This window comes from Lacerta agilis, chromosome 2 (genome assembly GCF_009819535.1).
Source record: "Lacerta agilis isolate rLacAgi1 chromosome 2, rLacAgi1.pri, whole genome shotgun sequence".
Lineage (NCBI taxonomy): Eukaryota > Metazoa > Chordata > Lepidosauria > Squamata > Lacertidae > Lacerta > Lacerta agilis.
This window is the reverse complement of record NC_046313.1, coordinates 96,753,491-96,775,455: the sequence shown is the minus strand read 5'-3', so window position 1 is coordinate 96,775,455 and position 21,965 is coordinate 96,753,491. Positions and strand designations below refer to the sequence as shown.

At 46.6% G+C, this 21,965-nt stretch overlaps 1 protein-coding gene across 1 annotated transcript in view; it reads right to left on the bottom strand.

The window, feature by feature from the left end:
* The window catches only part of PRICKLE2 (prickle planar cell polarity protein 2), a 267,148-nt gene extending 250,627 nt beyond the window's left edge, over positions 1 to 16,521 (bottom strand). Inside the window, exons 1-2 of the mRNA XM_033141304.1 lie at positions 16,401 to 16,521; positions 15,647 to 15,732 (exon numbers count right to left, since the gene is read on the bottom strand). Of these exons, the coding sequence (XP_032997195.1) occupies positions 15,647 to 15,732; positions 16,401 to 16,442 (128 nt within the window). The 5' untranslated portion in view covers positions 16,443 to 16,521. The remainder of the gene's footprint in view (positions 1 to 15,646; positions 15,733 to 16,400) is intronic.
* Positions 16,522 to 21,965: the final 5,444 nt, after the last annotated feature.

Sequence of the window (21,965 nt, the reverse complement as noted above, 5' to 3'; positions counted from 1 at the left end):
TTCAGAGACATGGTGCCTTAGGTGAGCTGTGGGGAACCTTTGGCCCTGCAGCTGTTGCTGAACTTCAACTCCCATTTGCCCGAGAAAGCATGACCAACAGCCTGAGATAATGGGAGTTCTGGTTCAGCAACGTCTGGAAGGTCAAAAGTTCCCCACACCTGCCTTACACCCTGGCAGCCAGTTTGGTGTAGTGGTTAAGAGCGGCAGACTCGTAATCTGGGGAACCGGGTTCGTGTCTGCACTCCTCCGCATGCAGCTGCTGGGTGACCTTGGGCTAGTCACATTTCTCTGAAGTCTCTCAGCCCCACTCACCTCACAGAGTGTTTGTTGTGGGGGAGGAAGGGAAAGGAGAATGTTAGCCGCTTTGAGACTCCTTCGGGTAGTGAAAAGCGGGATATCAAATCCAAACTCCTCCTCCTCTTCTTCTTCTTCTTCTTCTTCTTCTTCTATAGCCATCATGCCAACAGGTATGCCAACTCTATGGAGCTGAGGCCTCTACAACCCCACAATGTCTGCTGGGATGGGGCTCAGCACACTCCCCCCCCATCTTGAGGGGGCACAGGAGGCCTGGCGGGATGCCACCCTGGGCAGCGCAGTGTTGGGGGATGCTGTGCGGGCCAGTGCAGCCTGGCGGGCAAATGGCCTCATTGGCCTCTCCCAATGCGACAGCCATTGTGCAAATGCGCATCACGCACGTGACATCAGCGCCCCCCCCCCGCCCCCAAGTCAGCTGCCACTCAGCGCCTGTGGTAGGCAACATCCAGCTTCCAAGTGGCTTAGCAAGTATTTTCAGTTTGGCTTTGTTTAAATAGATCTGGGTTTGTTTTTTTAACTGCCTTTTGCTGTTCTTTACATTTTATTCAAGACGATTGCCTAGAAGGTGATTAAGAAATTAGTAATAATAATTTCCATCAGCTCCATTCATGGGATGCCACTCGTTGATATTAAACAGAGAAGCAAAAGGGAAGACAATCAAGGGCATGGGTAGGCAAACTAAGGCGCGGGGGCCGGATCCGGCCCAATCGCCTTCTAAATGCGGCCCGTGGACGGTCTGGGAATCAGCATGTTTTTACATGAGTAGAATGTGTCCTTTTATTTAAAATGCATTTCTTGGTTATTTGTGGGGCATAGGAACAGAGGTGTAGGAAGGTCAGGTGGTACCCGGTGTGGAAAAATTCTTGTCGTCCCCCCCATTGATTCCCCCCCCTGCAAAAATGGTTTTACGTTATTTCGTATTTTCTTAAAAAGGAATAATAATGAGTAATAATTTAAAAAAAAACTTTTATTTATATCCCGCTCTCCCCGGCTGAAGTCGGGTTCAGGGTGGCTAACATCAGATACATAACATAAAAATCAAACAATAATTAAATTACCTCCTAAAAACATCTCAAAATCAAATTAAAGTCTAATTAGATGGCTTTCCACAGGGTCAGGGTTGGGAACAGTAAGTGCTCCACTGAACTGAAATTTCAGCCTTCACGACGACATAGGAAAACAGCCAAGTAAACAGCTATTTTGGTGGAGGAGGGTCAAGATATTAACCAATATGCATGAAATTTCATATATAGCTATATAATCTGTAGCATAGTAACATAAGACCTTTGGAGCAGGCATTTTCCAAAAAAAAAAAAGTTTTTTTATGAACCGCCCTAGTAGGGCAGTAATTGTTCCTTGAAAATTTGTCATCCCCTCCATTATGGAACATGGAGCGGTCTGCCCCCTACGCCCCCCTTGCTACGTCCCTGTCAGCATAGGAATTTGTTCATTTTTTATTTTATTTTTTCAAAATATAGTCCGGCCCCCCACAAGGTCTGAGGGACAGTGGACCGGCCCCCTGAAAAGTTTCCTGACCCCTGGTCAAGAGAAAGTTAGCTTTCTTAAGTGCTACACAGCAATACCCAATTTTTGATTTAGGTAACTTAAATCCATTGAAATTCTGATTGTAATATTTGGCATTTTATGTTTTTATATTCTGCTGGAAGCTGCCCAGAGTGGCTGGGGTATAAATATAACCAGTGCTTTTTTTTTTCCTTTAAAAAAAAGTTTAAGGGTACTCTCATTTTTCTACTCATATTGAAATACTGCCCCTCAATGAGGCCAAACTTAGATTCACAAAATGTTTAGGGCTATGCGTATCCCTCCGTCCCCCCAGAGAAAAAGCACTGAATATAACAACAAAACAACAACTTAGTAACTATGGCTGCAATCCTAACCATGTCTATTCAGAAGCAAGTCTCATTTAATTCAATGGAGATTAAAGGTAAAGGTAAAGGGACCCCTGACCATTAGGTCCAGTCGCAGACGACTCTAGGGTTGTGGCGCTCATCTCGCTTTATTGGTCGAGGGAGCTGGCGTACAGCTTCCGGGTCATGTGGCCAGCATGACCAAGCTGCTTCTGGCGAAACCAGAGCAGCGCATGGAAACGCTCTTTACCTTCCCGCTGGAGCGGTACCTATCTATCTACTTGCACTTTGACGTGCTTTCGAACTGCTAGGTTGGCAGGAGCAGGGATCGAGCAACAGGAGCTCACCCTGTCACGAGGATTCGAACCGCTGACCTTCTGATCGGCAAGCCCTAGGATCTGTGGTTTAACCCACAACGCCACCCGTGTCCCACAGCGCCAGTTAGGATTGCAGCCTAAACTGGATGCCATACATTGTAGCCAACTAAGCGTGCTGGATTGGACCTGAGAAGACAAGGGGGAAGTTGCGTGACACAACAGGAAGCACCCGCCGTGATGGATTCTTGGCCGTCCAAGATGATGGGATGGCGGTGAGAGGCAGATCTCAGAGCTCCCTCCGCCAAGTGTGCAAGGACTCAGGAAACTGGAGCTCTAATGTGATTGTTACATGTGCCAGTCAAGAGTCTTCCGCATTCTCACCCTGATATTTTAAGCTACTGCAAAAAAGGAAACATAACTATGGCAACAACATTTCCAGCCGGGAGAGTTTTAGCCGCAGCACCTTCCTCCCAAACAAGCATGCAATAAAGATCCATGAGGTGCATGCACACACATTGATCAGAAAAATACCAGGCACCAACCAGAATATTTTACAGCCTGCAACAAAAGGCAGCAGCACATTTAACTTCAAACCATGTCCATCTGAATAGGCCATTTATTATCATCCTCAAAAGGCGTCAGGATGGCAAATGCAGCTTGCCTCATTCATCTCTAGCTAGTAACCATTTGTTGCCCTTAAAGGTTTAGATATTCATCCTAATTGCATTAGGGACAGGCTGTAAATTCCCTGCCCTATTCTCTCAGCAGACCACCGCTTTTTTTTTTCCTGGGCTTTTTTTTGTGGAGCGAGGAGAGCATTATGCAAAAGGCACTCCTAATAGCCATTCAGCCACCCAGCTCCAATGACAGCTTTATTCAAGGCCCAAAGCTTGTTAACAAGCTGAATGGAAGGCAGATTAAGGCAAAGCAGATCTGATTAGAAAACAGCAACCTGACTCCCTAGGAGTTAGCAGGATTTCACTTGCACACACAATGCCACCTTCTCCAAGTGCCACCACAGCTACTTCTCCTCATCGGTTTAAAATTGGGGGGTGGGGGGGGGAGAGAATACAAGGACATCCCTGGGACTTTCCACAACAAACACAGACGAATATTTCAACACCGTACAGATCTCAGCTGGTTTGCAGGTGATTTTCTGTGTGGAAAATTCTCAGGTATTTAAAATAAGAAAGCACTTTGGTTAGCTATGAAATCTAAGCATCGCAAGTCAACTACCATGGTGCTATTCAGATAATCTGACATATACAAACTCTCTCTCTCTCTCTCTCTCTCTCTCTCTCTCTCTCTCTCTCAACATCTCCAGAGATTCAGAGCAAGTGCAGAGAAATCTTTTTTCCCCCTTTTCCAATTCAGCATGCCCAACAACAACAAATCTAACAGGAGCTTCAGCAACACCCACAATGATCACTAGCTAGTCCAAACAAAGAGGAACTGCAACAGAATGTTGCAGTGAGAAGCATTCCAAGTTTACGATTCCAGCTGCTGTGCTCAATCCTCTCTCCAACCCCATTTTTGTTGCCCCAGCATTCTATTGCTACTGAGCATGCTCAATCCTCATTATATGCTTTCTGAGGCTTCCCCCTCCATTTAGAGCCCCCCATGTATGTATGTATGTATGTATGTATGCATGTATTTGTATTTCTGCAAACTTTGCAGTTCCGCCAACCTGCTTCTGTTCTTCCCTCTTGGGCCAGCTTGGTGCCATTCCAGCTATATAAGCAAAGGCACACACAGCCTGGACATAGGAAAAAGAGGGAATAACGTTAGCCTGGAGGTTTGCAAAAACATTGTGGGTGTCACAGTTCAGAGCTATTGGAAGGGCCTATTGCTCAGAACTGGAGCATCTGCATTGAGGTACAATCGCCCTGGCACTCAGACATTTTGGCTCCCAAATGCCGCAAACTCAGAAGTGAGTGTTCTGGTTTGCGAACATTTTTTGGAAGCCGAACATCCGACGGGGCTTCCACTTGAGTGCAGGAAGCTCCTGCAGCCAATTGGAAGCCTCACCTTGGTTTTTGAACCGTTCCAGGAGTCAAACGGACTCCTGCAACGGATTACTGGTAAGTTTTACAACCAAGGTACCACTGTAGTAGGAACTCAATAACTCTCCCCTAAAACTGTCTCAAAGCTAGGAAAGAACTCGGCCTGAGACCCCAGAGAGCTTCTATGAGTCAAAACAAGACACTTCTGGGAAATGGTCCATTTTTAGCATAGTGTTTGGGCTCCTTGTTGGAAGTATCTAAATCCCCATATTCCAAAGCGGGTCAAGGGGTGTACCTAGGGGTCAGTGAGGTCGCCCAAGGGGTGCCAAAATCACGCCCCTCCACTCCGGGGCACCAATACATCTCCTTGCCGCAAACCCGGAAGTGACTGTTCCGGTTTGCGAACTATTTTTGGAACCCGAATGTCCGACGGGGCTTTCCCAATATATATACTTCCAGGGTACGACTGTATTTTGTATTTAATCCCATTTAGGATTGGGGGTTGAGTATGTACAGTATTATGTTTCAGTCTTGGGCTCTGCTGTATAATTAGAGAAGAAGAAGAAGAAGAGGAGGAGGAGGAGGAGGAGGAGGAGGAGGAGGAGGAGGAGGAGTTTGGATTTGATATCCTGCTTTATCACTACGCTAAGGAGTCTCCAAGTGGCTAACATTCTCCTTTCCCTTCCTCCCCCACAACAAACACTCTGTGAGGTGAGTGGGGCTGAGAGACTTCAAAGAAGTGTGACTAGCCCAAGGTCACCCAGCAGCTGCATGTGGAGGAGCGGAGCCGCGAACCCGGTTCACCAGATTACGAGACTACCACTCTTAACCACTACACCACATCTTTTGTAAGGCCCGCAACATGCCCCCTCTTTCTGTCAACATCAATATTATGACAGGAGATAGGTGGCTCCAGCCCCTCTCCCATCTTCCCTCCTCTTCCACTCTGTTAAAAGCCAGTTTTGGGAAGATCGGCAGGCCAGTGGGATCTCCTAGCAAACAGCAGGGAGGAAGAGGAGGCGGTTGCTGGCACAGACACAGAGGAGGAAGGGGCAATAATGGCAGGGCGGGGGGGGGAGCCAGCATTGATGAGTGGGTGCTGATAGGCCCCCCAAGGGCAACTTCCTGCTGGTGCCAATTGGCTGGACTATAACACGGTGCTCTTTCTCTTTCCCCCGTCACTTGTATGGATAATTGCTCTAATTGAAACTGTACTTTCAGGAGAATGTTTCTGAAAGCAATTTAAGGAAAGGACAGATTGTAAAACAGGCCACATCCTGTAAATTAAAATAACGAACTAGAAGTACGGTGCAAATTAGCCCTTAAAGGGAGAGGAATGAAATCACATAAAATGAAATGCGTGTCTCTGAAGAGAACATTTGGAATTACATCTTTCTTTCTTTTTTCTTTTTAAGTGATGCATCCTACAGAGGAGGAAGAGAGATCCAGGAATATTTTTCAATCATCAGTCAAGATATTCTCCTCCTTTCAGGAAGGACTTTTAAACATCCCCTTTGATCTTCGAGCCACAGCAATTTTTGCCCGGGTTAATAAAAAGGCACCACAGATCATGGTGAAAAAGAAATCATGGCTAATTAGGAAGCATAAGGTTCCACATAATGATAATAAATGCACAACGCTTGCATCAGCAATTGGGACGATTTGCTTTCTGAATGTATCACAGGCTTAGAAACTCTAGCCTCCCTGAGGTATCTCGTAAATTCCCATCTTTGAAGCCCGAAGTCCAATTTACATTTAACAGCAAAAACTGTACAGTTAAAAGATTACGAGAAAGAAGCTTAAGAACCCCAGTGGTTAATTGATCTAGCCTTGTTTCCTTAAGCTGTACATTCCCTTGAAACCTATTGTTTTCTTTTAGCTTTATCAAGCATTTTAATGTGGCTGAAACAGTCTTGTAGCTTTTTCCTCTGTGTACAAAATCACAAAAGCCAAATTATTCGGGGCTGTTCTGAACACCAGAACAGGCTGTGAAGAGCTCCACCCCCCCCAAAAAAAATCTTTTCAGGCAAGGTAAGTGAGCAAGATGGCAAATTATAGATTAGATGCACAGTAAGTAAAAAACCATTCACACTGGAATAACTAGTCTCCAATGGGGGCACATAATCCCAACATCAGATTGCCTTCAGCACATACAATTCTAAGGGTAAATGAGAGTGTAATTGCTCAATAAATAAGTAAGATTTTGACTGAGGCTGCCTTCTTTGGCCCAAAGGCAGCATTAAACCTTGGCCAACCCGCTAAAGTCCACATGGTGGAAGTGGCCACCCACTCCCAGTCTGCCTCCCCTCCTTAGGTAAAGGTAAAGGTACCCCTGACCGTTAGGTCCAGTCATGGACTCTGGGGTTGCGGCACTCATCTCGCTCTATAGGCAGAGGGAGCCAGCGTTTGTCCACAGACAGCTTCCGGATCATGTGGCCAGCATGACTAAGCCGCTTCTGGCGAACCAGAGCAGCGCACGGAAATGCCGTTTACCTTCCCGCTGGAGCGGTACCTATTTATCTACTTGCACTTGGACGTGCTTCCGAACTGCTAGGTGGGCAGGATACTGGTACCAAGCAACGGGAGCTCACCCCGTCATGGGGATTCGAACTGCCAACCTTCCGATTGGCAAGCCCTAGGCTCTGTAGTATAGACCACAGCGCCACCCACGTCCCGGGGCCTCCCCTCCTTAATTGATTAGAAAAATTTGCTGGGGGGGGATTCAATCCGGCCTCCAGGCCATGAGTTAGTTATCCTAAGAAATATGAGGAGCCCTACTGGGTTAGGCAAATGGCTCATCTAGTCCAGCATCCTGTTCTCACTGTGACCATGATAGAAGTAAATAAACAGGGAATCCGCAAAGAGTGTCCCTATCTCCTCTAGCGAGCCAGCATGACCACAAAAGCAAGTCCCCATCCTCTTTATTGGGGGGAAGGGGGTGTCCCCTGCAGAGATGCTGGGCTTTGGGGTATCCCAAAGGCCTCTGTAATATAGGAGATGATGTTCTGCCTCTTCCTCCTTAGGAGGAGGTTCATGGCGATGGCGTATTTTGGCTGGTTCCCGAGGTGGGGATGGGGGAAGCAAGGGGGTGGGGGAATCATATCTCAAGGGTTCACATAATTAACATACAAAATTCACAGAATCGTGGAGTTGGAAAGGACCCCGAGAGTCATCTAGTCCAACCCCCTGCAATGCAGGAACCTCAGCTAAAGCATCCATGACAGATGGCCACCCAACCTCTGCTTAAAACCCTCCAATTTAATGCTGCTGGTTTAGGTAGCTTTCAAAAATGAACCAGCACATAGGTTAGGCATAGATGTGGCTCTTAGTCATCTTGGAGGGAGGAGATGAAGCTCAGTTGGGTGATGGCGCTTGGTATAACAAGGTCTTGATTTGGGTCGTTAATATAGTTAAAGGAAGGGTGTCTTGGAAGGTCCCCTCCTCATTTAGCCCCCCACAAGGTTAGGCTGAGAGAGGCAGTGGCTGGCGCCCAAGGTCACCTGGTGAGTGGGCGGTTTGAACCTTGATCTCTTGGAGTTCATGGTTGAGTGGGGATTTGAACCCTGGTCTGCCGGGTGCCGGTCCAACACTTTGAACCACTGTGCCACACCAGCTTGCCTTCTCCTGCCAAGGCAGAGACAGCCCAACAGAACTGCTACGAAACGGGAAGCAAATAGATCTTCTCACATCTGTGCAGCTCTGATACCTCCACATTGCATACTGGAAAAGGTCTCCTCTGTGTGGCTCTTTTTGGAAATGCCTTTGGTCAGCTCCGTGGATGAGAACAAGTGCAACAGCCAGAAGGGACCCTGCGAGGTCTCTTAAGCCCTTCCATGTGCACAGCCTCAGCCCTGGACCATAGGAGAATTAGCCATCTGCCTGAGGTCACCCTACTGCCCATCCTCTCTCCACATATTAGCCCTTGTGTTAACAAAACACAAATAAACAAGGGAAAGTGCATAGAGCATGTCTCCTTTACATTTGGTAAGAGAGAGAGAAAGAGAGAGAGGGAGAGACACGATGGATCATGATCTTTCATTCTATTGCATAGTGTTCGTGCAAGGTTTCTGTGTCATCATCAAGTGGGTAAGTCCTTTATTTGTTTATATATATATATATATATTATTTTTGGCATTGCAAGAGACTGGAGGGTTTCAGAGCTTTGTTGGTTGCATTCGGTTGGCTGCAGTGTGGTTTGTTTGTTTGTATGTGTGAGGGAGGGATGGAGGGATGGAGGGAGGACAGCACCTTCGCCACAGTGAGGGGAACTTCTGAACAGGACTATAGGCTTCTTGGGTGTAGCCTGGTGGCCTGCATATGATGTTGGACTATAATTCCCAGCAGCCCCATCCAGCATGGCCAGGGGGTCAGGGGTGATGGGTGCTGTAGTCCAACCATAGTCTCTGGGACCATGAGAGCGACAAAGAGTTGCCATGAATAAATCTAAGGAATAATAATAAGGAATAAGGAATAATAATGGGGATATTATACCTACATATACATATGTGTGTGTATAGGGGTTAATGTATAATAATAATAATAATAGGGATATTAATAAGGAATAATAACAGCTGTGCTGTCAAATATGAGTGGGGGAATTGGAAGAAAAGCTAGGAACCACACACTGTTTGTTTTCATTTTTAAATAACATTAGTTTAAAAAACCTGTCCTCAAGATCGTCTACCAAATAAAAAGACAAACAGAAAAAACACTATCTTTATACATACCACTTAACTAATACAAGAACATTACAATAGTATGCCGTATCAATATAAAAATATTAGTAACAGATAAAGGCAAAATGATAAAATCAGCACCAATTAAAATTATATATTTTTGATTATATATATTGTGGTTTTTATGATTATATCAATATATAGCAATATAGGTTTTTATGCTGATCTTTTCTGTGAACCACCCTGAGACCTCCAGGTATAGGGCGGTATATAAATGCAATAAATAATAACAATTATATGATGATAATAATAAGTAAATATAGGGAGGTAGCATGTTGGACATGCTACCTCCCTATATTTACTTATTATTATCATCATATAATTGTTATTATTTATTGCATTTATATACCGCCCTATACCTGGAGGTCTCAGGGTGGTTCACAGAAAAGATCAGCATAAAAACCTATATTGCTATATATTGATATAATCATAATACTGGGATGCAATTTCAAAAATGATAGATTGATCTCAATACGAATCCAAGGCAGTCCTTTTAACATCACAGTAATCCAAGTTTATGCACCAACTTCCAGTGCTGAAGAAACTGAAATTGACCAATTCTATGAAGACTTACAACACCTTATAGAAATGACACCAAAGAAGGATGTTCTTCTCATTATAGGGGATTGGAATGCTAAAGTAGGGAGTCAAGAGATAAAAGGAACAACTGGCAAGTTTGGCCTTGGAGTTCAAAATGAAGCAGGGCAAAGGCTAATAGAGTTCTGTCAGGAGAACAAGCTGGTCATCACAAACACTCTTTTCCAACAACACAAGAGACGACTCTACACATGGACATCACCAGATGGGCGACATCGAAATCAGATTGATTATATTCTCTGCAGCCAAAGATGGAGAAGCTCTATACACTCAGCAAAAACAAGACCTGGAGCTGACTGTGGCTCTGATCATCAGCTTCTTATAGCAAAATTCCAGCTTAAACTGAAGAAAGTAGGAAAAACCACTGGGCCAGTAAGATACAATCTAAATCAAATTCCTTATGAATACACAGTTGAAGTGAAAAACAGGTTTAAGGACTTAGATTTGGTGGATAGAGTGCCTGAAGAACTGTGGATGGAGGCTCGTAACATTATACAGGAGGCAGCAACGAAAACCATCCCAATGAAAAAGAAATGCAAGAAAGCAAAGTGGCTGTCCAATGAGGCCTTAAAAATAGCGGGGGAGAGAAGGCAAGCAAAATGCGAGGGAGATAGTGAAAGATACAGGAAATTGAATGCAGATTTCCAAAGAATAGCAAGGAGAGACAAGAGGGCCTTTCTAAACGAACAATGCAAAGAAATAGAGGAAAATAACAGAATGGGAAAAACCAGAGATCTGTTCAAGAAAATTGGAGATATGAAAGGAACATTTTGTACAAAGATTACCACAATTAAGGACAAAAGTGGAAAGGACCTAACAGAAGCAGAAGACATCAAGAAGAGGTGGCAAGAATACACAGAGGAACTATACCAGAAAGATATAGAGGTCTCATACACCCCAGGTAGTCTGGTTGCTGACCTTGAGCCAGACATCCTGGAGAGTGAAGTCAAATGGGCCTTAGAAAGCCTTGCTAACAACAAGGCCAGTGGAAGTGATGATATTCCAGCTGAACTATTTAAAATCCTAAAAGATGATGCTGTTAAGGTGCTACACTCAATATGCCAACAAGTTTGGAAAACTCAGCAGTGGCCAGAGGATTGGAGAAGATCAGTTTACATCCCAATCCCAAAGAAGGGCAGTGCCAAAGAATGCTCTAACTACCGCACAATTGCACTCATTTCACACGCTAGCAAGGTTATGCTTAAAATTCTACAAGGCAGGCTTAAGCAGTACGTGGACCGAGAACTCCCAGAAGTGCAAGCTGGATTTCGAAGAGGCAGAGGAACCAGAGACCAAATTGCAAACATGCGCTGGATTATGGAGAAAGCTAGAGAGTTCCAGAAAAACATCTACTTCTGCTTCATTGACTACGCAAAAGCATTTGACTGTGTCGACCACAGCAAACTATGGAAAGTTCTTAAAGAAATGGGAGTGCCGGATCACCTCATCTGTCTCCTGAGAAATCTCTATTTGGGACAAGAAGCTACAGTTAGAACTGGATATGGAATAACTGATTGGTTCAAAATTGGGAAAGGAGTACGACAAGGCTGTATATTGTCTCCCTGCTTATTTAACTTATATGCAGAATTCATCATGCGAAAGGCTGGGCTGGATGAATCCCAAACTGGAATTAAGATTGCCGGAAAAAATATCAACAACCTCAGATATGCTGATGATACAACCTTGATGGCAGAAAGTGAGGAGGAATTGAAGAACCTTTTAATGAGGGTGAAAGAGGAAAGCGCAAAATATGGTCTGAAGCTCAACATCAAAAAAACTAAGATCATGGCCACTGGTCCCATCACCTCCTGGCAAATAGAAGGGGAAGAAATGGAGGCAGTGAGAGATTTCACTTTCTTGGGTTCCATGATCACTGCAGATGGTGACAGCAGTCACGAAATTAGAAGACGCCTGCTTCTTGGGAGAAAAGCAATGACAAACCTAGACAGCATCTTAAAAAGCAAAGACATCACCTTGCCAACAAAGGTCCGTATAGTTAAAGCTATGGTTTTCCCAGTAGTAATGTATGGAAGTGAGAGCTGGACCATCAAGAAGGCTGATCGCCGAAGAATTGATGCTTTTGAATTATGGTGCTGGAGGAGACTCTTGAGAGTCCCATGGACTGCAAGAAGATCAAACCTATCCATTCTCAAGGAAATCGGCCCTGAGTGCTCACTAGAAGGACAGATCCTGAAGTTGAGGCTCCAGTACTTTGGCCACCTCATGAGAAGAGAAGACTCCCTGGAAAAGACCCTGATGTTGGGAAAGATGGAGGGCACAAGGAGAAGGGGACGACAAAGGATGAGATGGTTGGACAGTATTCTCGAAGCTACTAACATGAGTTTGGCCAAACTGCGGGAGGCAGTGAATGATAGGCGTGCCTGGCGTGCTCTGGTCCATGGGGTCACGAAGAGTCGGACACGACTGAACGACTGAACAACAACAACAATAGGGAGGTTGCCAGTAATCCCTCCTGCATAAGGGCATTCTGTCAGGATGGAGCCACCACAGAAAAGGCTGTGTTTCTATGGCCCACCAATCTGATACCCCCACCCCCACCCCAGTAGGTCCATGGTAGCTTCTCTCCCTAAGATTTCTCTACAGCATTGCCAGGATAATGGCTCCTCCATCTAAGCAGGGCTTAGAGCCAGCAGTAGAAAATGTCCTGTTACAGCAAACTGCAAATGCACCCACTCAACCCACGGTGAATCATGTAATGAGACAGGCTGTACAATGAGGTTGCAGGAGTTTCTCACCCCACGGTAAGGTGATTGCAAGACGTTCTTGCACAGAAACATGCAGATCTTGCAAAAAGATGCGAGGGCTGAGCTGCAGGCAGCTGTCGGAGGTGAGTCAGAGCTAAAGGACCAAGGAAGTTGTCTCACAAAAGGGCCCAGTGGGGTGAGGAGCTTGAAAATATTTCGCAAAGGTACCACACAAAACCAATGGCTCATCATCTTAAATGTTTATGTACTGTTTTTCAAAACGGGTTTTATAAATGTAGAGTGTATGAACCACCTCTCAAAGAACAGTAATAAATCAGCTTGCGGATAATTGCACGATTCCTTACAGTTTTCAATAATATACTTTCTTATGCAACGCCATGCAACGAAACTAAATTTAAAAAACAAACAAACCAATGGCTCCTGGCTCTATACCTCAAGTCAGTAGAGCATGAGACTCTAAATCTCAAAGTTGTGGGTTCAAGCCCCACGTTGGGCAAAAGATTCTGGCATTACAGGGGGTTGGACTAGATGACAATTGTGGTCCCTTCTAACTCTACAATTCTATGAGTCCCTAATTTTTTTTTGTACCCCAGGCAATTGCCCTGGTAGGCCTCCCCCCCTCCACATACACTATGCATCTGGGTAGGAATAATAATAATAATAATAATAATAATAATAATAATAATAATAATTTATTATTTATACCCCACCCATCTGGCTAGGTTTCCCCAGCCACTCTGGGTGGCTTCCAACAAAATATTAAAATACAATAGTGTGTCAAACATTAAAAGCTTCCCTAAACAGGGCTGCCTTCAGATGTCTTCTAAAAGTCTGGTACTGTAGTTGTTTTTCTCTTTGACATCTGGTAGGAGGGCGTTCCACAGGGCAGGTGCCACTACCGAGACCTCTGCCTGGTTCCCTGTAACAAAAGCTGTTGTTGCCATCCTACGGTTCTGGGTCACAGTTAAGGAAAAAGCAACCATGGTCGGGATCCTAAAGGTATATGACAGGGGTAGCCAACATGGTTCTCTCCAGATGTTGGACTTCAACTCTCATCAGTCCTGACTATTAACTGCTCTAGTCCAAACAAATCTCGGGCAGGCAGGGTTACCAGCTTGGGGAAGGCTGGTGTATTCTTATTGACCTTCATGGATTTATATGGTGCTTAATTGCCAAAGCCGCTTACAAATACTGTATAAAAACCAAATGCAAAACAATGTTAAAGCATGTAAATAAAAATGTTCAATCAAACCATTTCATTGAAACATTAAAATAAGCACCCACGTTATTTGAAAAGAAAGTAAAGCAAGCACATTCAAACTGCGCAACAGTGAAGCACTCTCAGCGCATCCAGAAAGTCTGTAGCAGAGTCCAGAACTGCACCGGTGCTTCGAGAGTACCACTGCCTTTCCCAGCAGACGAAGAGACAAGAAAGCTCACCTGACAACTGTAGCCACAGCGGTTTTAGCAATTCACTTTCCTCTCAAGTGGCCACAGGGGGGTTTGCACATTGTGTTCAGCAGGTGTCCAGCCTCTGTACACAGTAACTGAGCTGTACAAATCAGCAAGTGTACCCTCCTCCCAGAAGCAGATTTAGGGGAGTGTGAATTGATGCTTTTGAATTATGGTGCTGGAGGAGACTCTTGAGAGTCCCATGGCCTGCAAGAAGATCAAACCTATCCATTCTGAAGGAAATCAGCCCTGAGTGCTCACTGGAAGGACAGATCCTGAAGCTGAGCCTCCAATACTTTGGCCATCTCATGAGAAGAGAAGACTCCCTGGGAAAGACCCTGATGTTGGGAAAGATGGAGGGCACAAGGAGAAGGGGACGACAGAAGATGAGATGGTTGGGCAGTGTTCTCGAAACTACCAACATGTGTCTGACCAAACTGCGGGAGGCAGTGGAAGACGGGTGCCTGGCGTGCTCTGGTCCATGGGGTCACGAAGAGTCGGACACGACTAATCGACTAAACAACAACAACAACCAGTTCAGTCACACTGGGCGCAGAGCCTTAGGGGTGCCACAAGGGGTGCCACAACTATAATGCAGGGTGGAAGGGGGAGAGGCAGGGGGCGAATTTTAGCGTTGCACGTGGCGCCACTGAAATTTGAGACCCCCAAGGTCTGCTACTGCTCCTCCACACTTGTACATACATAGAGACAGCCTGCATCTGTGTGAATTATTTCTGTAACAGTTCCATTGCCCTCTTCAGCACTTGGCTGATTTTGCTTGTCTATCCCTCCTCTCCTCCAAGGAGCTCAAAGTAGCGACCATGGCTCTCCCCGCTCTCCATATTGTCTTCACAACAACCCTGTGAGGTAGGTTAGGCTGAGAAATGGGGACTGGTCCCCAAGTTTCATGGCTGAGTGGAGATTTGAACCCTAGTATTCCAAGTCCTAGTTTAGCACCCTAACCACTACACCACACTATCACTAGGAAGACAATACATCACTAATGCAAGGAATTTTTTTGTTTATGGTTAAGTCAGGTAACCCATCTTCAGACTAAGATAAAATATAGACCTCAATGCTTCAACAGCCTACCAGTTTTTCTGTAACAACCCCCCCCCCCCCGGTGCAATTATCAACCTCTGCTTTGTAGAGTATCTATGTTGAAGACGACTTCTGGAAAATTCAAAAGATTGCACACTCTTTAGTGACATTTTGGTCAGTATTGCCCGACTGTGGATTTTGGAGTTGTCGCTTTTCTTAAAATCAGAGGCATCTGTCAGTACACCAGAACCTAAAAACAAAGGGCAGGCAGGTCCTGCTCACAAATGAAGCACGCAGAGAAATGCCACCCAATGTTGTTCGTCAAAACTGAAGCAACAGGAGTAATAATTATGGAACTTTGTGGTGAGAAATCTTGAACAAACCCAACAGAACAGCACACGGATATGACAGGGAGGAATCAACAACACCAACCACCAAGTTTTATTATACGTCCACAGATCACATTTAAAGCACGCAAATACACACAGGGCGTTAGGCTTTCCAGCGAGCTTGCACTCTGCATCGCATTGTTTTCACAACTCCTTGGGGAGAGAGAGAGAGAGAGTGTGTGTGAAACATTTGTCTCCTTACCTCCATTTATGAAGCGCAAAGCCCGGACACTGGTCACCGCAGTTGTTGCAAGGCCGCTCTCGCTCCACCTCACCCAAGGCGGTCAACTTCATTGAAGAAAAAGAAGGAATCCCATGAATACAACAAGCAACATGCTGTCTCCCTCTCCCACCTCCCTGGCAAGAAGGGGGACGGGGGACGGACAGACCCAACCTTGTTAAAGACGCACCAGCTGATTGCTCGCCCATTGATAAAATACTGAGTAGATCTGTTTGCAAACATATTTTTTTTAATTATCTAAAAAACAAATTTAATAAATCGCTCCATCGGGAAACGGCATCTCCCTCCACGGAAGAGTAGCGCTGGGTGGTGGAAGGAGATGATTAGCATCTGAAAAGGTCCAGCTGGTGGGAAACTGACCCGGTTCTCCCTGCGCCTTGGACAAAGGGAGCAGCAAGTCAAGGTGCTGTGACCTAGCCATAGCCGGGGCTTTGCCTTTGGAAGCGGGTGGGCGCCGCCGCCACAATTGGGGGTGGGGGGTGGGATCCAGGACCAACCCGTTCAAAGGGTGGAGGGGTGCCCAGTGAGGTGCGATGCCCTGGCCAGGGCGCACGAGGGGTGTCTCTCTCGCTTGCCCGGGTGGGCTCGCTCTCCGGGACACGTTTCTTTTCCCCCCGCCCAGACCACGACATAATCTTAGACCCGCGGCAGATTCCCACCTCCCAGTCTCCCCATACACCGGCTCTCATAGACCACGCGATCGTCGCGGACTCACCGATCGGCTGGAGAGGCGCTTCCGCGCGCTCCGGCTGAACATGGCAGCGGCGAGAGGGGGGCTGTCCGGCCGGCCTGGGCGCGCTTCGGCTTGGGTAGGGTGGCCGCGCGCGCTGCGCACAGGGCGAGCCGAGGCTGCTGCGCCTTCCAAGCGAGGGGCCGCGGCGCAGCTGCTGGCGCTCCGCTTTTGCTTCCTCGCCGCCCGCCCCCCCGGGCAAGCTGTCCCCTCCCCTCGCAGCACTGCCTGCCTGCCTGCCTCCCACTCGGCCCCCGGCTGCTTCTCCTCACGTGTCTCGGGCGCCCTTCGGGGTCGGGTGTGCCGTCACCGCCGCCTGCTCCTCAAAGCGCTCTAGCGCCTTGATTCTTCCCTACGCGTCCTGCCTCTGCCTCCTTCCTCCTCCCCCTCCGGCATCCCTTAAGGGGCCACCACCACCTCGCCTGCGTTGCGCTTTAGCGCGTTCCTGCGCTCTGGCTAGTTGCCACCTGGCGCCTCCAGTGCCCCCCCCCCTTCTGCCTTCGCTTTCTCCAGGTGCCACTTTCATTCACTTGCGGCTTACGCGCACGCGGCCCACGTGGGATGGGGGGGGGGTCGCCCGCTTGCCCTGCGCTCTTGCTCCCACCTTGACTCTGCTCCCACCGCCGCCGCTGGCTAGAGAAGCCGGGTTTGCGCACGGAGTCAACTGCCACTGCCAGTTCATCGAATAACAGTAATGGCCGCATGCAATAAAGTCATGAAAACATCGTTGTGGCATCATAAAATACAGGTCGTGCATCTGCAGAAAGCATTACCTGTCTTCGTTTTCTCGGATGGTTCCCAACTACCGGTGCTTTAGACAGCCATCCATATGCTTTAGACAGCACCAGGCAGTCATGGGTAGAGGGAGCTGGGTCATGCAGGATCGCTTGGGACTGGTTTGTAGGGTCAATTCTGTGTCCATGTGAGGCTTCCCAAGGCCACTTTTGCCTCAAGTAATCAGCCAGACTGAGAAATGCCATCTCCAGGGGTGGGGGACCTTTGGCCTTTCAGATGTTGCTGAACTACATCTCCCCACCCCAGCCAGCACTGCCAATAGTCAAGGCTGATGGGAGTCCAGCCCATTCTCATGTTGCCACCCTCAAGAACTATTGTGGAGGAGGCACATGAAGAAGGCCTCAGATGGTAATCACAGGGTCTGGGGCGGTTCATATGGGGAGGAGGAGACAGTCACCTACCCAGATTTTGTGGGAAAGAGACAGTGACTCTATTTGGGAGGATCCTAGTTCATAGGAGAGATCTGTAGCTCTGGGGGACAGTTTTCAGAACTTCAACTCCTTCCCACCAACGGCACATTGTGTACACTTTTCCACCACCTTGTCTGAATCTAAACTTCTGTGCAATTTAGAATGTTTGTTAGCATTCCGTAATACCTCCAGAGATGAATTAGTGGCCAGGGAGACTTCATTCCTATGTACCAAATCCAGATCTCTTAGAACTAGAGAGACTTGAAAGGCTACACGCGCTGCATCTCTTTACTTTCCTTTGCTAAGTTTATCTCTATTTAGGACAGTACTGGATTTACGTATAAGCTAAACAAGCTATAGCTTAGGGCCCCACTCTCTTGGGGGCCCAAAAAGAAATTAGGGGGGGGGGGAACTGGATGTACATTTCCAAAATATATGATAAAAAACCAAATAAAATAAAACCTACATACAGTAATAGTGTTTTGTGTTGTGTAGGCTCCTATTTGTTATGTGCAAGTGGCTTTAGATACCTATTTGATCCATAAATTACCATATAGCATATATTCCATATAGCAGTGAGAGATTTCACTTTCTTGGGTTCCATGATCACTGCAGATGGTGACAGCAGTCACGAAATTAGAAGACGCCTGCTTCTTGGGAGAAAAGCAATGACAAACCTAGACAGCATCTTAAAAAGCAAAGACATCACCTTGCCGACAAAGGTCCGTATAGTTAAAGCTATGGTTTTTCCAGTAGTAATGTACGGAAGTGAGAGCTGGACCATCAAGAAGGCTGATCGCCGAAGAATTGATGCTTTTGAATTATGGTGCTGGAGGAGACTCTTGAGAGTCCCATGGACTGCAAGAAGATCAAACCTATCCATTCTCAAGGAAATCGGCCCTGAGTGCTCACTAGAAGGACAGATCCTGAAGTTGAGGCTCCAGTACTTTGGCCACCTCATGAGAAGAGAAGACTCCCTGGAAAAGACCCTGATGTTGGGAAAGATGGAGGGCACAAGGAGAAGGGGACGACAGAGGATGAGATGGTTGGACAGTATTCTCGAAGCTACTAACATGAGTTTGGCCAAACTGCGGGAGGCAGTGAAAGATAGGCGTGCCTGGCGTGCTCTGGTCCATGGGGTCACGAAGAGTCGGACACGACTGAACGACTGAACAACAACAACAACAGCATATATTCAACACAAAAAACAGCGGCAATTTGTTGTTGACAAAGCACAGCTGGACATATAAAGGGCCCCATTACCTTCAGTAGCTTAGGGCCTCATCAAACCTAAATCCGGCCCTGATTTAGGGTGAAATGCCAAACCCCTTTCCTCTTCCAGCCATCGTCTCCTTCACTTTTGTTTGAAGCTTCCATCTCCCAGTGAGTGTAGTAAGTGCCTTAATTTTTTCCACAGCTGGCACTGGCTCTGAAGGAAATTTAAGAGAGTGGTAGTCATGATGGACGCAAGTGGTGCTGTGGTCGAAACCACAGAGTGTAGGGCTTGCCGATCAAAGGGTTGGCAGTTCAAATCCCCGCGATGGGGTGAGCTCCTGTTGTTTGGTCCCAGTTCCTGCCAACCTAGCAGTTCGAAAGCACGTCAAAGTGCAAGTAGATAAATAGGTACCGCTCTGGTGGGAAGGTAAAAGGCATTTCCATGCACTGCTCTGGTTTCGCCAGAAGCGGCTTAGTCATGCTGGCCACATGACCTGGAAGCTGTCTGCTGACAAACGACGGCTCCCTCGGCCTATAGAGCGAGATGAGCGCCGCAACCCCAGAGTCGTTCGTGACTGGACTTAACTGTCAGGGGTCCTTTACCTTTGTCATGGTCACAGGGTCAGGAATTGTACCCTCGCAGGACAGATTCAGGCAGCCGTGCTTTCCCTCAGGCATAATTATGGAGATATATTCCAAATGTTAGGGGTGAAGTGGAACTAGGGGCGAAACTTGACAGCTGTATCCCATACTGTGGACAAGTTCCAAAATCTTGCTTGCCCATATGTGATAGTCATGGAGTCCAGTTGTGCATGTCGGACTCTTTCAGACAACTTCGACCTACTCTATTCCTGCTGATTGTCACTGAAGGTGCTTGGCTCTCTTACAGTGGAAGTTTTTAAGCAAATGTTGGATGGCCATCTGCTAGGAATTCTTCAGCTGTGATTCCTGCATTGCAGGGGGTGGACTAGATGACACTTGGGGGGTCTATTCCAGCTGTACAATTCTATGGCTCTAGGATCTCTGTGTGCCACACATAACAATCTGTATGTATCTCCAACACAAGCAGGATAAAGTAATCCACACTCACCGGGAGCTCACTGGGAGACCTTGGGCCAGTACTATCTTTCAGCCTAACCTACCTCACAGGGTTGTTGTGAGTATAAAATATTTTCTTAAATTTATACCCTGCCCTCCCACTAAAAATAGGTGAGGAGAGATCCGTGGAGGGACGTAACAAATCTAATCAAATGTAACAGACCCAAAAAAACCTGTTAGTTCTCTTGGGTGTCTCAGTGGTTTCTGAGACCATCAACCATTGTTCCCTTCCGGACTGACAATTATGTGATGGGAACTGGAGGCACAGAGTTCAAGTGCTGCAGCACCTTTCTCACTGATCAATTCCAGAAGTGCTGTTGGGAGAGCTTTTCGCACTGTTCAAACCTTATTACAGTGACTCTTAAAGGGCTTTTAAATGTATCTTGATCAGCGATCCTCACACTCCCCCTGCCCACTTGAAAATTGCTGAGTGCCTTGGCCGATAGCGTACGGATTTTTCTGCCTGCTGTACTAATTGTAATGCACCGTGGTAGATGCTGTATGGTTTTTAATTATGTTTGTATTGCTGCTTTTATTCCTTATATTGCATTACAATTTGCTTTCCATAGAATTCAGGCGGTCATACAACAGAACACAATACAGGAAATAAAAGGAGCAATAAAAATACAGTTAAAAATCAATATGAATGTGGGCATGCTGTGGACCACCTGAATGTAGCTTGTGGGCCACAGTTTGGGATGCCCTTGCTGCTGGAAAATTCTGGTGCTTAAAAAGATGAACAGGGGGAATAATCTTTAGAAAGATTTTTAAAAGAAAATGTTTCTATTCAGACATAACACTGAAGCATTGTTTAGTGCTATGTGAATGAAGCTTGGGATCATTCACCAGCGGAGCAGTTAGATAATTTCAGACTGTTATGGTAGAAGCTGCTCTTTAGATGGTATTTTTTTCACTTTTTTCAGAATGTGGTGAACCATGTCTACTGCATTTGGGGATTGGGGGGGGGCGGCTCCCTCCTGCTCATTCTGCTGAGTCGAACCCAGCACTTCTGCCCCAAAGTCTCGTCCTGGTGGTGCCATCATTGTGCTATCACCACCCCACTCCCCCCCCTCCAGTGCAGTCATGAAGTGAAGCTGGGAAGCACCAATTCCACTTTCAGATACCTGAAAAACCATGTCCATCTCCATCATTCAGCCCAGACACTGAGGCTCCAGTGTCGAGGGCCTTCTGGCGGTTCCCTTGCTGTGAGAAGTGAGGTTACAGGGAACCAGGCAGAGGGCCTTCTTGGTAGTGGCCCCTGCCCTGTGGAACGCCCTCCCATCAAATGTCAAGGAAATAAACAACTACCGGACATTTAGAAGACATCTGAAGGCAGCCCTGTTTAGGGAAGTTTTTAATGTTTGATGTTTTGTCATGTTTTAAGGGTGGGGTATAAATAATAATACATTATTATTATTATTATTATTATTATTATTATTATTATTATTATTATAGCTTTGCTCAAACTGGGACAAGCTGTGGCTAGTTTTAACTGCAGACAAATAAGTCAGCTTCAAACCATGGTTTTTAACCATGGTCGCTCGGTCCCAGCTCCTGCCCACCTAGCAGTTTGAAAGCACGTCAAAGTATAAGTAGATAAATAGGTACCACTCCAGCAGGAAGGTAAACGGCGTTTCCGTGCGCTGCTCTGGTTCACCAGAAGCGGCTTAGTCATGCTGGTCACATGACCTGGAAGCTGTACGCTGGCTCCCTCGGCCAGTAACGCGAGATGAGCGCCGCAACCCCAGAGAAGTGAGAGTTTCCAAGGCGTGCTCTGGTTCATGGGGTCATGGACAGTCGAACATGACTAAGATGACTAAACAAAAATGTTAATGATAGGCATGTCCAAAGGCAAAAGTGGGCAGAGAGATGGATGTAAATTTACTGTACAATAGCCTAGGTTCTGCACACATTCACAAAACCCTTTTGCATCCAGGCAAGCAAGAAGCACGATCAGAATCCAAGGATGAACTCCAAACAGGTAAACACACCCAAGGAAGGTGTGAAGCCAGGCCAATGAGAGGGTGTGGCC